Consider the following 14,563-nt stretch of genomic DNA (forward strand, 5'->3'; position numbering starts at 1 on the left):
TTTTTTACATGCAATTGGGAAATAAGATATACAGGCAATGGGGTACTGAAATCTATCATGCCCTTCAAGAAAATAAAGGGGAAGTAGAAAAGGGGGGGTGATAAAAGGGAGGGCCGACTGGGGGAAGGGGTAATCAGAATGCATGCCATCTGGGGTTGGAGGGAGGGGAGAGATGGGGAGAAAATTTGGAACTCAAAATCTTGTGGAAATGAATGTTGCAAACTAAAATAAATAAAATAAAATAAAACATTCTGGTGATCCAGTGACTCGCCTCTTTGCTGTTTCTTGAACAAGGCACTCCACCTCTCCACTCTGGTTATTTTCATTGGCTATCCCCCATACCTGAAATGCTCTTCCTTCTTATCTCTGGTTCTGGTTTTCCATGGCTTCCTTCAAATTCCGGGTAAATTCTTACATTCTACAGAAAACCTTTCCCAGTCCCACTTGATTATAATCCCTTCCCACTGTCGATTATTTTTGATATATCATGTGTAACTTGCTTGTTCAGCATTGTTTTCATGTTGTCTCCCCTGTTAGATTGTGGGTTCCTTGGAAGCTGGTCCTGTCTTTTGCATTTTTTTGTATCCTCAGCATTTAGGATTGATGCTTAGCACAGGCTTAATGAATATTTATTAACATCACTGATGGAAAGACCTGAACAATGTGGAATTTGGACTGGATTTGTTTTTGATACAACCTTTAATGGGATGTCACGTTAATTTATCAATTATTGAAAGGTTATTATATCATACTTATCTAGAAAATACATGAAGAAATATACTTTAGGACTTAGAACTTAGCTTGCTAATTATTTTCTATTCTATATTCTAATAATTTCATACTATATTTCTGTGAGGAGAAATATTATTTGAAAGGCTGTGTTCTTAAAATGCAATTTTTAGAAAATTTGTTATTGCTGAACCTAATTAAAAACAGAGTTGAAAAATTATGCAAAACCAAAGTGAATTAATTCAGGCATCAAATTATATGCAGAATCTAAACTAGAATGACATTTTAAAGATGTTAATGTATTGTATGCCATTAATATTTAATATGATCATAGCTATTATGTTAAGAGAATTTTATGATTGGATACCACTCACACTGCAAATGAGTTATTGTATTTCTGATGCAAAATAAAAGATCTCCTAATAAGAATTTTAAAAAGGACATGAAATAGAATTCATTTCTCACTGATCATGATCACACTTGGTTGAAGCTGATAATTGGAACAGGAGAATGATACAGCTGTTTTTGTCACAGGCTTCAGAGATTAGAGACCTCTTCCATCACTCAATCAAGTGGCTGCCAATGCTATCAGCTATCCCATTCCCCTTCTCCAATGCACTGAAGCGGTCATTTAGGAAACACCATGAATAAAACACTTTCACATAAGGTTTCTAATAACTCTTAGTCCAATTCAGTCCCAAAAGATTCTCTAGATCTGGAGAGGGCTTCAGAGGCCTTCTAAAGCAATCTTCTTGGTTTACACACCAGAAAACTGAGGGCATAAAAGTTAAATGACTTGCCCAAAGTCCCATTTTCATATATACTGCCTCATTCAAACCTTTCAGTAACTTCGGTAATGAGGATCAGAGGTGGGATTTGTTCCTAGGTTCTCTGATTTGAGGACCAGTGCTTTCCCCCTGTAAAATGTTCCTTCCTTTTGCTACACAATATCGAGTGTGTCATTACTTGCCGCTTCCTTTATACTCACTACTCAAGAGTCTTTGACTGGCTGAAAATTCTATTCCTTTACTCTCATCCCTGGAGATCGTCACTTTCAGTATTAAGGAGGCTCAGAGTCAAGGAGACAAATATTGCTTTTCTTCCAGACTCACCTCTCCCTCTCTCTCTCTCCCTCTCTCTCTCTCTGTCTCTCTCTCTCTCCCTCTCTCTCTCTCTGTCTCTGTCTCTCTCCCTCTCTCTCTCTCTGTCTCTGTCTCTGTCTCTCTCTGTCTCTGTGTGTGTCTCTCTCTCTCTCTCTCTCTTTCTCCTTCTCTCTCTCTGTCTCTCTTTTCTCTCTCTCTGTATATATGTATATGTATATATCTATATATGTATGTGTGTATATGCACACACATATGTGTGCATATACATATATAAGCATATACACATTTGTATATACATCTATGATGTATACACGCATACATCCATGAAAGAGGAAAATCACACCTCTCTCTCTCTCTCTCTCTCTCTCTCTCTCTCTCTTGCACACACACACATACAAACACACAAATACAAACACTCTAAAAATCCATCTAAATATCAATTCCTTTTTCTTTAGTGTTGTTCTATTGCAAAATAATTCTCAAACATCTTTTAACTTACTCAATTATGTTTTGTGATAGATGATGACCAATAATATTATTGTCTAATTATTAGCACTATACAGCGAGGTATGTATTTCGTAGATTACATGCCTGTTATTTTTGTAGGTAGTGAGGTAAAAGCTTCCTTTAAAAATCTGATAAACCTTTAGAAATTCAATTCAATAATTAATCATCATATAATAAAAAGTAGCATTTATAAGGCATTTTAAGGTGTGTAAAGTACTTCAAAAATGTTATTTCATTTAATCCTCAAAACTACCCTGTAAGGTAGGTGCTATTATTATTCCCATTTTATAAATGAGATAACTGAGCCTGAGTGAGATTAAGTGACTTGCTTAGGATCCCACAGCTACTAAGTGTCACAGGAGGGATTAGAGTTCAGTTTTCTCATCTGTTTAATGGGAATAATCATAGATCATTGAAGTATTGAGGTATAATAGGTATCATTTCAGTTATTCTGAGTCTGTGTAGAACTGGCTACAAGGCTGACTGTGGAGTTAAGATTTATCTGAGGACACAAAAAAAAATAGTAAAAGTAATTCCTGCCCTGAGGGGACTTCGATTCTATTGGGAAAGATTATGTGCACATAAATACCTATATAAATGATACACACAGAGTGAAACCCTTCCATGGATCTTATATCGAATATTTTATGAGTCATAAGACTTAGTATGGCTTTTCTCTTTTGCTTTAATCTTTGCTAATATAGTTTGAGAATATACCAAAAAACAGATGTTGCAATCAGCTCAGATTACTGGCACAAATTTAATCAAAGCAGAAATAGCTACTAGTATACACAATTTTCTAGAGCTGTGTTTTTGATATTATAAAGGCAAAGCAAAGTATGCAATGACCTTCCTTTTTTTCCCCTATTTTATTTTTTTCAGTTTAGGAAATGTGTGTCCAGTTGTGAAGGGAAATTTTTTTAAAATGAGCATCCAGAATCTTGTGAAGTTTGAGGACTGAATTTTCCTTATGTATAAAATTGTGTTTTCTGACTCAATTTTTCTTTGTATCACTAGATGTTCTCTGATAACAATACTGTAAATCACTTCTGTATTTTCCAGTAGATGATACATTGTGCATTAGCTTTGGATGGTTCGGGAAAACAAGTTTATCGTTTGAACATAAAGCATAAATGTGAAGAATGAAACTTATGTCTCTAATGACAAACAAGCAAATAGTTCATTTTAAACCCAATTATGGAGACTCCAAATTGTAGCTGGATCTTGTACAACCCTTCCTTTCTTCCTCACAAAGTTACTGCCAGGTTTGAGCGAGGCAGTACATATGAAAGTATATTGAAAGCATCATCCAGTGTTATATAAATTTCAGTGACTGTTACTGTTGTCTTTCCTATTGTTAAAAGTAATAATAATATGAGTCTTGGTACTAGTCATAATCTCATTATTAAACTTGATGTTATCTTTGACTCTTCCTTCTCTTTCATCTTTTACATATTCAATCAATTAAAGTGCAATTGATCTTAACGCTGAAATATCTCTCAAACCCATTCCCTTCCTCTTTATTCTTGCTTCCACCACTCTAGTGGAGACCTCTTTATCATCTACTTGGACTATCACAGTAGCCTCTCTAATTAGCCCACCCTCTCTGCCCTCCAAATTCTTATCCTTCACAAACATTTTTCATAGACATGATCTTTATCCATAGATCTGGTCATATGTCCTCTCTGCTTAAAATCTTTCAGTGACTCTCTTCCTTTCCAATAAGTTTTAGACTCCTTTACCTAGCATTCTAGGCTTGTCACCCCCTAGTATCACTCTATTTACCTAGTCTTTATCTCATACTAATCTTGTCCACCTGTTCTATACTCCTTAAAATAAACTCCTTGCTTTTCTTGTACAAACTCTGAGGTAGGTATGGCCAACTTCCATGCACCCAGTGAGGCAGTGTTGATACTACCTCCATTAAACATGTGAGGAAATGGAAGCAGGCAGAGGTCAAGTGATTTACCCAGACTACACAGTTGACAAGTGTCTGAGGCTAGATTTGAGCTCAAATTTTCCTGACTCCAGGTCCAGTCCTGTATCCACCGGGACAACTAGCTATCCAGACAGATCACAAATGTTCAACAAATGCTTATTGAGTTTGGAATTTATTATTCTTGATTGCATTCAAGGAGAGGCCATCTATCACAGTTCTCTAAATGACATCTCTGCAGTGAGTGACAGATTGTAGTAGATGATCTCTGAGGTTCCTTACAGCCCTTAGCCTCTTATGACCTCCATTTTATTTTGTCTGTATTCTTCATCCCAACGCTATACTTCCCATTCTCCCTACAATTTATCTTCTTTTATCTAGCATTATTTAATTGGGATTTTGCACTAAAACCCCAGGGAAAGGATCAAGTCTTTCAGGGACTTAGAATGCAGGAAGTTCTGGTGCCAAGGGACCTCAGCCCCATGTGAGCTAGATACTCTCTCATTCCCCTTACTCATATGCCTTGAGAAGAAAAACAAGAGAAGATATGTATTATCATTATTACTATTAATTAGTAAATGCCAATGTTGTTGTCTATAAGTGTCACAAGACACAGTGATAGACAAAACAACGTAGTGTTCTTATAGCCATGTGGACTCACAAATGTATAGATGAAAAAGGAGAAAGAGGAATTGTGAAGATTGGAGAAGAACAAGTGAGACTATCACTGCTTTGTTTAAAAATCTAACCATATAATGTTATAACTGTAAAGGAATTTAGAAGTCACTGAATCCATCCCCTGTTATTGTTTTACAGATGAGATAAGTAAGGCCCATAGAGGCTCACGTAGTTAGTAATTATGTGAGGAAGGTTTGAACCCAGGTCTTCTTGACTCCAAGCTCAGTGTTCTATCCAGAATACCATTTTGTCTTTCATTTACTGATAAGAGAAATGAGGCCTACACAGGTGAAGTGACTTGTTAAGTTCACACTATGAGTGGCAAATATAGGGATCGGATGTTGGTCTCTTGAGTTTCAGGATATGATTGCTTGCACTGTATTTCCAGAGTATGGATTGGAAATCATTGCAAGTTCCAGAGATGATGCTGGCTAATGTTTATTTTATTTTTATCTATTGTTGTTTCCACTACCTCCCTATTTTGCCGGCAAAGGAAAATTATATGAGTACATCATGTCTTAGAAAGTTTGAATCTTGAGTTATTATGTAAATAAGCCAATGTCAGAATTTAAACTAGATATTTGTCGTGGAAATATGATTCTGTAAAACTAAAAATGGACCACAAATGGACCCCTTAATGACTTTTTTGCTTCATTATAGTGATTTTAAAAAGAAACAAGTGTTTTGCTACTTTTTTTTTCTTCTTCAGGAATTGATGACCAAACTCATTACAGAGACGCCTGACCAGCCAATCCCATTTCTCATTGACCATCTTCAGTCTAAACAGGGGCCTCGCAGTCAACTTCAAAGGACCTTGTCTGGGTCTGCAGCTTTATGGGCAGAAAGTGAAACATCAGGTAAATGGAGAAAAGTTATTCCAGTTCATTTCAGGGAGGAAAGATATTTGAGGTGAATGCATGTAACCAAAAATGACCATAATGTTAGTAATTTTTAACACAATAGAGGTAGGTAGATAGCTAGAAATTTGACTTATTCATCTCTATATTAGCACAGTAAAATATGGCATAAAAGCTTTTTGAATTGATAAATAGCACTATTACTATTTGGTGCATTATGTGTCCCAAAAATCTTACTGCAGTTTTAACCTTTAATAACGTTTTAAGTATATATCACAACTTTACAAAATAAATAATTGAAAATTTAATTTTAAGTATCTTTTCACTTATTAGATTTGTGAGTTTTGAATACTTTTGAATAATAATTTTTAACTTAATTTTAACAATTATTATTATGCATTGTGTATAAAAGTTTCTGGATGCCACTCTTGCAGACCCATGGATCTACATAGGAGGTCCTCTTCCAGGGCCACTTTGGTCACCTAAACTGTCTGCATTAGACTTTTCTTGTGGTGTTACATCAAAGACGTCATGCATGCATCAGTATCTTTTTGTTTTTTTGCTGTTGATTGGTGATGAAATTTAGGAGCACTGGTGGACCCATTTTTATGACATAGTTTAATATTCCTATCTCCTCCATAAAGGGGAAAAATGCAATCCTTTGAGCATCTGAGCATTAGGTTATGAAAGTTTTTCAAAAGTTTAAAAATCAGCTTGAATGATGCTTAACATGACATTTATATTGAAATATTTTCATAAAAAAAGCATTTATTAAACTCTATGTGCCACACTATGCTAAGCATTGGGTATACAAATGTAAAAGCAAGATAATTCTTATCATCAAGGAAATTATATATATATACATATACATAATATGCCCACACATATATGTGTGTATGTATGTATGCATACACACATATATGTGTATATACATATATATTTATGTAACATACATATATGTATATATATATAAATTTGTACTTTTAGTTCCAAATTTTCTCTCCCCCTCTCCCTTTCCTCTACCCACTGAGAAGGCAAGAAATATGATACTCATTAAACATATGCATGCAAAACACTTCCAAATTAAACACATTGTGTTATAAAAAAGCAAGAAAAATAAAGAAAAATATATGCTTCTTTCTGCAATCAGAAGTCATCAATTCTCTATTTGGAGAAGGCTAATATTTTTCATTGTGAGTTCTTTGGGACTAATATGGATCATTGTATTATTCTGTATAGATAAGTCTTTCAGAGTTGATTATTGTTATAATATTTCTATTACTTTGTAAAATGTTCTTCAAGTTCTGCCTTCTTCATCTTGTGTCAGTTCATATAAATCTTCTGAAGTTTTTCTGAAACTATCACACTCATTATTTTTCATGACACAATAGTATTCCATTACAATCATAATATGCCACAACTTGTTCCACCATTCCTCAGCTGATGGGCAATCCCTCATTTTCTAACTCTTCACCATCATAAATAGAACTGCTATAAATATTTTTGTATATATGGGTTTTTTTTCCTTTTTCACTTATCTCTTTCGGGTATAAGTTTAGTAGTAGTATTGCTGTGTATGGGTATGTGCTGGGTATGCACATTCAGGCAAAGTTCCAAATTGTTCACCAGAATGGCTGGACTAGTTCAGAGTTTCACCAATAGTGCACTAGTGTATTCATTTTTCCATATCAACTCCAACATTTGTCATTTTCCTTTCCTGTCACCTTAGCCAATCTTATGGATATAAGGTACCAACCTTAGTATTCTTTTCATTTACATTTTTCTAGTTATTAATGATTTAGAGCATTTTTTCATATGACCATTACTCCTCTAATTTCTTCTTCTGAAAACTGCCTGTTCATATCCTTTGACCATTTATCAATTGGGGAATGGCTCTTATTTTTCTATAATCCCCCCCCCCCCCCCAGTTAACTTTTTTCCTTCTGATTTTGGTTGCATTGGTTTTTGCTCATGCAAAAACTTTTAAATTTGGTATAAAAATATCCATTTCACTTCCCATGATATTTTCTATCTTTGGTTTGGTTATTAACTCTTCCCTTATTCATAGATGTGACAGGTAATTTTTCCATGCTCCTCTAATTTGCTTATATCACCTTTTATGCCTAAATTATATATCCTTGTAAGCTTATGTTGGGATATAGTGTGAGATGTTGGTCTGTGCTTCATTTCTGCCAGTTTCCCTAGTAGTTTTCTCAGAGGGTGAGTTCTTGCCCCAATATCTGAGATCTTTGAGTTTATCAAATACTAGGTTACTGTGTTCATTACTTCTGTATGTTGTGTACCTAATCAGTACCAGATTGTTTTGATGATTATTCTTTTGTTGTATAGCTTGAAATCTTGTACTGTATGTTGGATTTTAATGTGAAAGATATCAATATTTTAACCTTTTAAATGATTAAGCTCTCAAATGTTGTTAGTATTACATAGGAACATACATTATCTCTTTTAGGCTAACTATTTTCCATTTAATGACTTGAACTTTTTCTTACCTTTACAATAACATTTTCCCCTTTATGGAGGAGATTAAAATATTTAATTAAAATGGGTCCGTCAGTGGTCCTAAATTTCATCACCAACCAGTGGCAAACAGGGAAAGATAATTTTAATTAAAACCTTCACTAGAACTCAGGTTGTTTGTCCCCCAGTTTCTTTTGCAGTGGTACTCCTTTGACCTCTCTGTCAATAATTATATTTATCTTTCTTCCTAAGCTTTTTGATCTTTCTCAGATGGAACCTTAGCACTGAGTCTGTTTTATTGTTTGCTCTACTCTGACCTGGATATTTCATTTTTTGGATCACTGCCCTATACACTAGTTCCATAGTCATTAGGGTCTTACTTTTTTGTCATAGGTGCATAGAATTTAAAACCAAAAGGCATATTAGGGATTAAGAGATGATACCTAGATTTGAATGGGACTGAAGTTATCTTGTTCAGCCCCCTCATTTTATAGGAGAGAAACCTGGACCCAGAAAGGGAGATTGATTTGATTCTCTACTAAGAGCAGAGCCAGGGCTTGAAATCCTGATTCCTGACTTCAAATTTGGTGCTTTTCCAACCATACAATTTCCTAATTCTGTCATTGAGTCTCTACCTGATACACTAATCACTTCAGTAGCTATGCTTCCTTTCTCAATAACCTAATCTTTCTGTAAATGGACACCAATTACCCACTGATGAACTGCTTAAATGTTGACCACCTACTTTCCCAGACATTTGCTGATCACTTGCCATAATCCTTGTTGAATGAATATCTGGGGTTGTGAGTCAGCCTTAGATTTTTGGTAAATGGTATTTGTGGTCCACAAGAACAGTATAAGATTCTTTGTCAAAATCTTTGCTAAAATGTAGGTAAATTTATAGCTACAGTTTTGTTCTCATCTGCCAGTTTACTAGTTTGGTAGTCCTGGGAAAAGGTAAATGAAATTAGTTTATTATGACCTATTCTTTTGAACAAATATAGCTATCTGTTTATATCTGTTCAGGAAGGTCCCATCTCTTTGTAATCAGTCTCTCTAGATGTTTACCAACTATCTTTTAAGTTATCCTTTCTATAATTTTCCTAAGAATTAAAATTGAAGTCCATTTCATTGGTCTATAATTTTTAGGCTCTGTGATCTTTTTTTTTTTTAATTTGGATACCATTTTTCTTCAGTCTTGTGATACCTCTGCTATTTTCCATGATTGTTAAAATATCACTAATAGTAACTTAACAATTTCCATATTCAATCTCCCTGTCATTCCCTTGGTCCTGAACTTCCTGCAAGAACCATCCCTTTTAGGGTAGCCATGTGATGGAATGGATAGAGTGCTAGGCATGGAGTCTGGAAGATTCATCTTCCTGAGTTCAAATCTGGCCTCAGGCACTTACTACCTATGTGACCCTGGAGAAGTCACTTAACCCTTTTTGCCTCAGTTTCTTCATCTATAAAATTGGCTGCCAAAGGAAAAAAAAACATTCTAAGTATCTTTGCCAAGGAAACACCAAACTGAGTCACAAAGTGTCAACATAACTGAATAACAAGTTACCATATTAAGGATGTATTTCAACCCCACTCCCTCTGGATCTTGCTTCCACATACTTCTTAGCAGTATCTAGTCTTTTGGCTTTTATCTTTTTCAATATTCCTTTCTCCTGTACTCTTTCAACTCATTTCTCTCTTTCAGGTCCGTTAGCCTTAGTACTAGAGAGCTAATAACAGTTCTTAACATATTGCTGCCTTCCCTAAAAGCAAAAGTTAGAAATAAAACTGAAGAAATGTTCTCACAGCTTTCCTTAAGCCACTGTGAAGATTATCATACTTTATGTCCCCAGAATGAGCTGAATTTTTTACCTTTGGATACACTGCTCAGTTTTATTTTATTTAATCTAACCCTTCAGACAGTTTATTCCATCAGTCACTATACAGATAGAGAGACAGAGACTAGACTTGTTATTTCCACTGATATAGAGCCAATTCTTGGAGAGTTGGAGACCTTAGAGTCACACAGTCAGTATGTTTTGGGGCAAATTTATAAGAATGTTAGACTATTTCTCATTACAGTTTCACTGTAATCATATTAAATTTTAAAATAGTCATTCCTCTTAGTAGAAGCACCTACAAAATCTATACTATAGGTTTAACATCAAATGTTTCTAAAAGACAGACTTGGGCTCAATATAAAGAAGAAAGTCCTAACAATTAGAACCATTCAAAAGTAGAACATAGTGTGTCAAGAGAAAATTTGTTTTTAATAACTGGAAACTTTGTAGCAGAAGCCAGATGACTCATTGCTGGGAAGGGAATTTATACTTAGAGAATTGGGAGCCATTTTGGTATACTAGAAAGAGTACAGGACTTGGAGACAGAGATCTTGATTTGAGTGCTGGGCCCACTTTTTGCTAACTGTGAGATCAGAAACAAGACACTTAGCTTCTGTAGTTTCCAGTTTCAGATATCTGTAAAGTGAAGAGGTTGAATTAGATAATAATGGGTATTTCCAGCTCTAATTTTATACTCCTTAAAGAGTCACTATAAACCATTCTAAGATACTTTCTAGCTCTTGACAGTCTATAATACTATGTAAATAAATCTAAGTGCAATTAAATGTTTTCTTAGGTTATTTAATAATAATGTAACTCATCTTTACATAAAAGATTCACAATAATTTTGTGGCTTTGAGGAGAGTCATCATAATAAAATTCAGATTAATATATTTTTCAAGTTGGAAAAGAAGAGGAAAAAGGGAGTTTTTCTGTTATTTGATTTTTAGATTTTCTAGGCTCTGATGTGTCTTCATCTTTTCCATTGCTATACTTGAGATTATATATGTATGTATATTTATACACACACATATATACACATATATATACACATGTATATAGGTACATACATATATATGCATGTGCTTGTATAGATATAGATATATGTGTGTATATGTGTATATATGTTACATATATGTATGTGTGTGTATATATACATACATATATATGTATATATATATACCTGTTAAAAGATTTAACAGAATTTTATTTATATTATCCTTCAACAGAACACAAAGGAACTAGAAGAGACTTCAGAAGTTATGATAAACCCTGGCAGGTAAATGCAAAGAAACCAAAGAAGTCCAAGAGTGACCTTGCTGTGTCTAATATTTCTCCACCATCACCGGAATCCAAATCATGTAAGAACATTTAACACATTCTTACTCAAAATTTGCGATCAGTCTAGACTGTCTACAGCAACAAAAGAAAAATAATAACTGAGCCAAAACTTTTTACTTTAAATTTTGGTACAGAAATCATAGTAAATTCTACTTCATTTGGAATGTCAGGTAAATGTTGCTAAGGTGGAAAGATAGGAAGAACACTGAACTTGGAATGAGAAAGACCTGGAAGATTTGAATGTGCACTAGCCAGTTATGTTTTTTGGGACTCTTCTCTTAGCCTCTTTAAGCCTCACCTTCCTCATCTGGAAAAAGGACAAAGTGATTTTTCCATTACTTATGTTTGTGGGTTGTCATGAATATTGAATCATGCAATGTTATTCAAAGCACTTTATAAATTTTAAATTGTTTAATGAATGTTATCATATGCATACTTACAAAAATTAGAATTGGTCTAAAATGTTTTCTTGACAGTCTGGTGAAAAAACAAATTACTAGCCAGTTGGAGCTTGGACAGAGGAACCTTTCTAACACTTTCCACCTTGTGGATGATTGGTATATTGACTATTGTGTATTTAAAGGAAAAGAAAGAAGGTTCCATGCGTGTGTGTGTGTGTGTGTGTGTGTGTGTGTGTGTGTGTGTGTGTATGAAAAGATAATGGAAGGTTTGGGGAGACATTTGAGGTAAGTATGTAGGTGCTGTATGCTGGAGAAAAGTTGTATTATCTCGTGAACTTGGTCAAATCACTTCATATTCTGTGTCACAGAATCTTAGAGTTGGATAGGACCTCCCAATTCTGAAAAAAAAAAATCTATAAAATACTTAACAAGCAGTCACCTCCCCTCTGACAGAAAACCTCCAGCAAAAGAGAAGCAAGTCCACTTTGAGATAGCAAAGTTGATACCAAGAATAAATTTGCATCTTTTCAACTTCTCCTCCTTGAATCTGGTTTAGCTTCTGAGCCCAAATGTAAAAAGCACAGTCCCGCTTCTGTGTGATAGCTCCTCAGATACTGATGTCATGCCATCCTAAATTTTCTCTTCTCCATGTTGAGCATCCCTAGCTTATTCAAGTAGTCTTTATATGTCATGGACTTGAGGCCCATCATCATCTTATTTACCCTGCTTTGGAAGCTCTCCACCTTGTCATTGTCTATCCTAAAATGGGACACACTAAATGAGTACAATATTCCAAAAAAAGAGTGATCAGGGAATAATAGGGCAGTTTTGAATACTACATCTATTAGCATTTTTTGGCTGTCCTCTTGATTGATACTGAGCTTGTAAATGCTTAGAACCCCTAGATCATGGCTCACATTTTGTTCAAGGAAAGCTGACATTGAACCCAACTGTACAACTTCACATTTATTGTTAGGGGCAATTAGATGGGACAGTAAATAAAGTGCCAGGTCTAGAGTCAGAAAAACCTGAATTCAAATCGGGCTTCGGACATTACTACTATGTGAACCTAGAAAAATCACTTAACTTCTGTTTACCTCAGTTTCCTTATTTGAAAAATTGGAATAATAATAGTACCTACCTCCCAGAGTTGTTATGAGGATATAATAAGATAATATTTATAAAGCACTTAGCACAGTGTCTGGCACATAGTAAATACTACATAAATATTATTAATAATTATTCCTATTAATTCTTGATGGTTAAAGTGGTTTTTTTAAACTGAAACATATTTCATCGTACCTATTTAGTCAGGCAATAATTATGGAGGTATATTTATATTGTATATTTAAAGAATAAGTAGGTAGTAGTGCTCCATAAAATGGATAAAAGTTTGCTTTTTTAATAAGTAGTTTTCAAACTATTTTCATATGCTTCTTGAAGTATTTTTTGTTAATAATTGCCTCAATTGCTAAATACTCCCTCAATCATCTGTTGGTTTGAATATACATTTATTAATCCATGTGTTTTTTCATTGTTTCTCTGAACCTATTAGTCTCTTCCTTTGTAAAACAAAAATAAAAATAAGTCTAACAATTCATCCTCAGGAGCTGCCCGACCATCTTTGGGAAAATCATCAATGTAGTTGTTTCTGAAGCTTTTCTGTGTTGTATTTTATTACCTTCAATTTGCTTCTGACTTATATTACAAAGGGAATGGGAGGTGGATCTAAAAGCCGATATATAGAATGGCCAAGATGATCCTCTTCTAAGAGAATAAATATGAACTAATTATTATAAGCTTGAAAAAAAATACCTGCCTAGTCCTGAGCTAAATCTAAGGATTACAGATGGCATTGTTCTTATATTGGTGATTAAAAGTTCTAATGTTATCTTTTTGCCAATTTTTCCTTTAATTTGTGTAATTCTTAAAATACCGGGAATGTTAAAATATCGGCATATTATATCATGTTCCAGAGTTTTCAAAATCATTTTAAGAAGCTTTCCCTTTCATTCTTTGGTATTTCTTGTATCTATTCATTTTGCTGAACAGTTATTTGAGAATCCCCATTGCCTCTTAGGGGTCATTATGGCCTCTGTATTTAAAAAAAGTCTAGGTCAGTTGATGGAATTAGTTTGGTCCAGCAGACTTGCTCAGATTTCCCAAAATATGATCATACTCTGATGAAGGAGTGTGATGGATCATGTTCCTTTTAAAAAGGATTCTAAAACATCTTTGACAGAGATATTGTGACTACATGTGGTTCATAAATATCCTGAGACAAATAGCAAAAACTTGAAAAAATACAGATGAAGTATATTTCTTATTAATCAAAATAACCAGTATTTTTACATCCCCACTGATGCTCTTATATCTGTGTGTATACATATGCTCCTATATTCCATCATTCCAGAATATTCTTTAACTGAATTCTGTCACTTTCTAATCAAACTCAACAGTAACATGAACTTTTCTTTATAAGTGATGGAGATACTAAGGGAACCTGGAATAGACAACTGTTTCCAGGAAACATGCTAATCCTTATTTTGCGTGTATGTAAAAAGCTTTTCTTTCAAAAAAGACTTTGATGACACATGACAAATTAACTATCATCTATGGACAAACTTAAGAAAGAAAATTAGATACTTCAGTAGTACTAAGTGGACTATTATTCATGGAAAATTGGGAA

At 34.3% G+C, this 14,563-nt stretch overlaps 1 protein-coding gene across 5 annotated transcripts in view; it reads left to right on the plus strand.

Annotated features, from left to right (window-relative positions):
- C4H8orf34 (chromosome 4 C8orf34 homolog) overlaps positions 1–14,563 on the plus strand; it is a 451,431-nt gene that overhangs the window by 76,725 nt on the left and 360,143 nt on the right. For all 5 annotated transcript variants that reach the window (XM_072604793.1, XM_072604790.1, XM_072604789.1 and 2 more), the window contains exons 2-3: positions 5,663–5,810; positions 11,362–11,493. In XM_072604793.1, coding sequence (XP_072460894.1) covers positions 5,663–5,810; positions 11,362–11,493 — 280 coding nt within the window. The remainder of the gene's footprint in view (positions 1–5,662; positions 5,811–11,361; positions 11,494–14,563) is intronic.

This window comes from Notamacropus eugenii, chromosome 4 (assembly GCF_028372415.1).
Source record: "Notamacropus eugenii isolate mMacEug1 chromosome 4, mMacEug1.pri_v2, whole genome shotgun sequence".
Taxonomy (NCBI): domain Eukaryota; kingdom Metazoa; phylum Chordata; class Mammalia; order Diprotodontia; family Macropodidae; genus Notamacropus; species Notamacropus eugenii.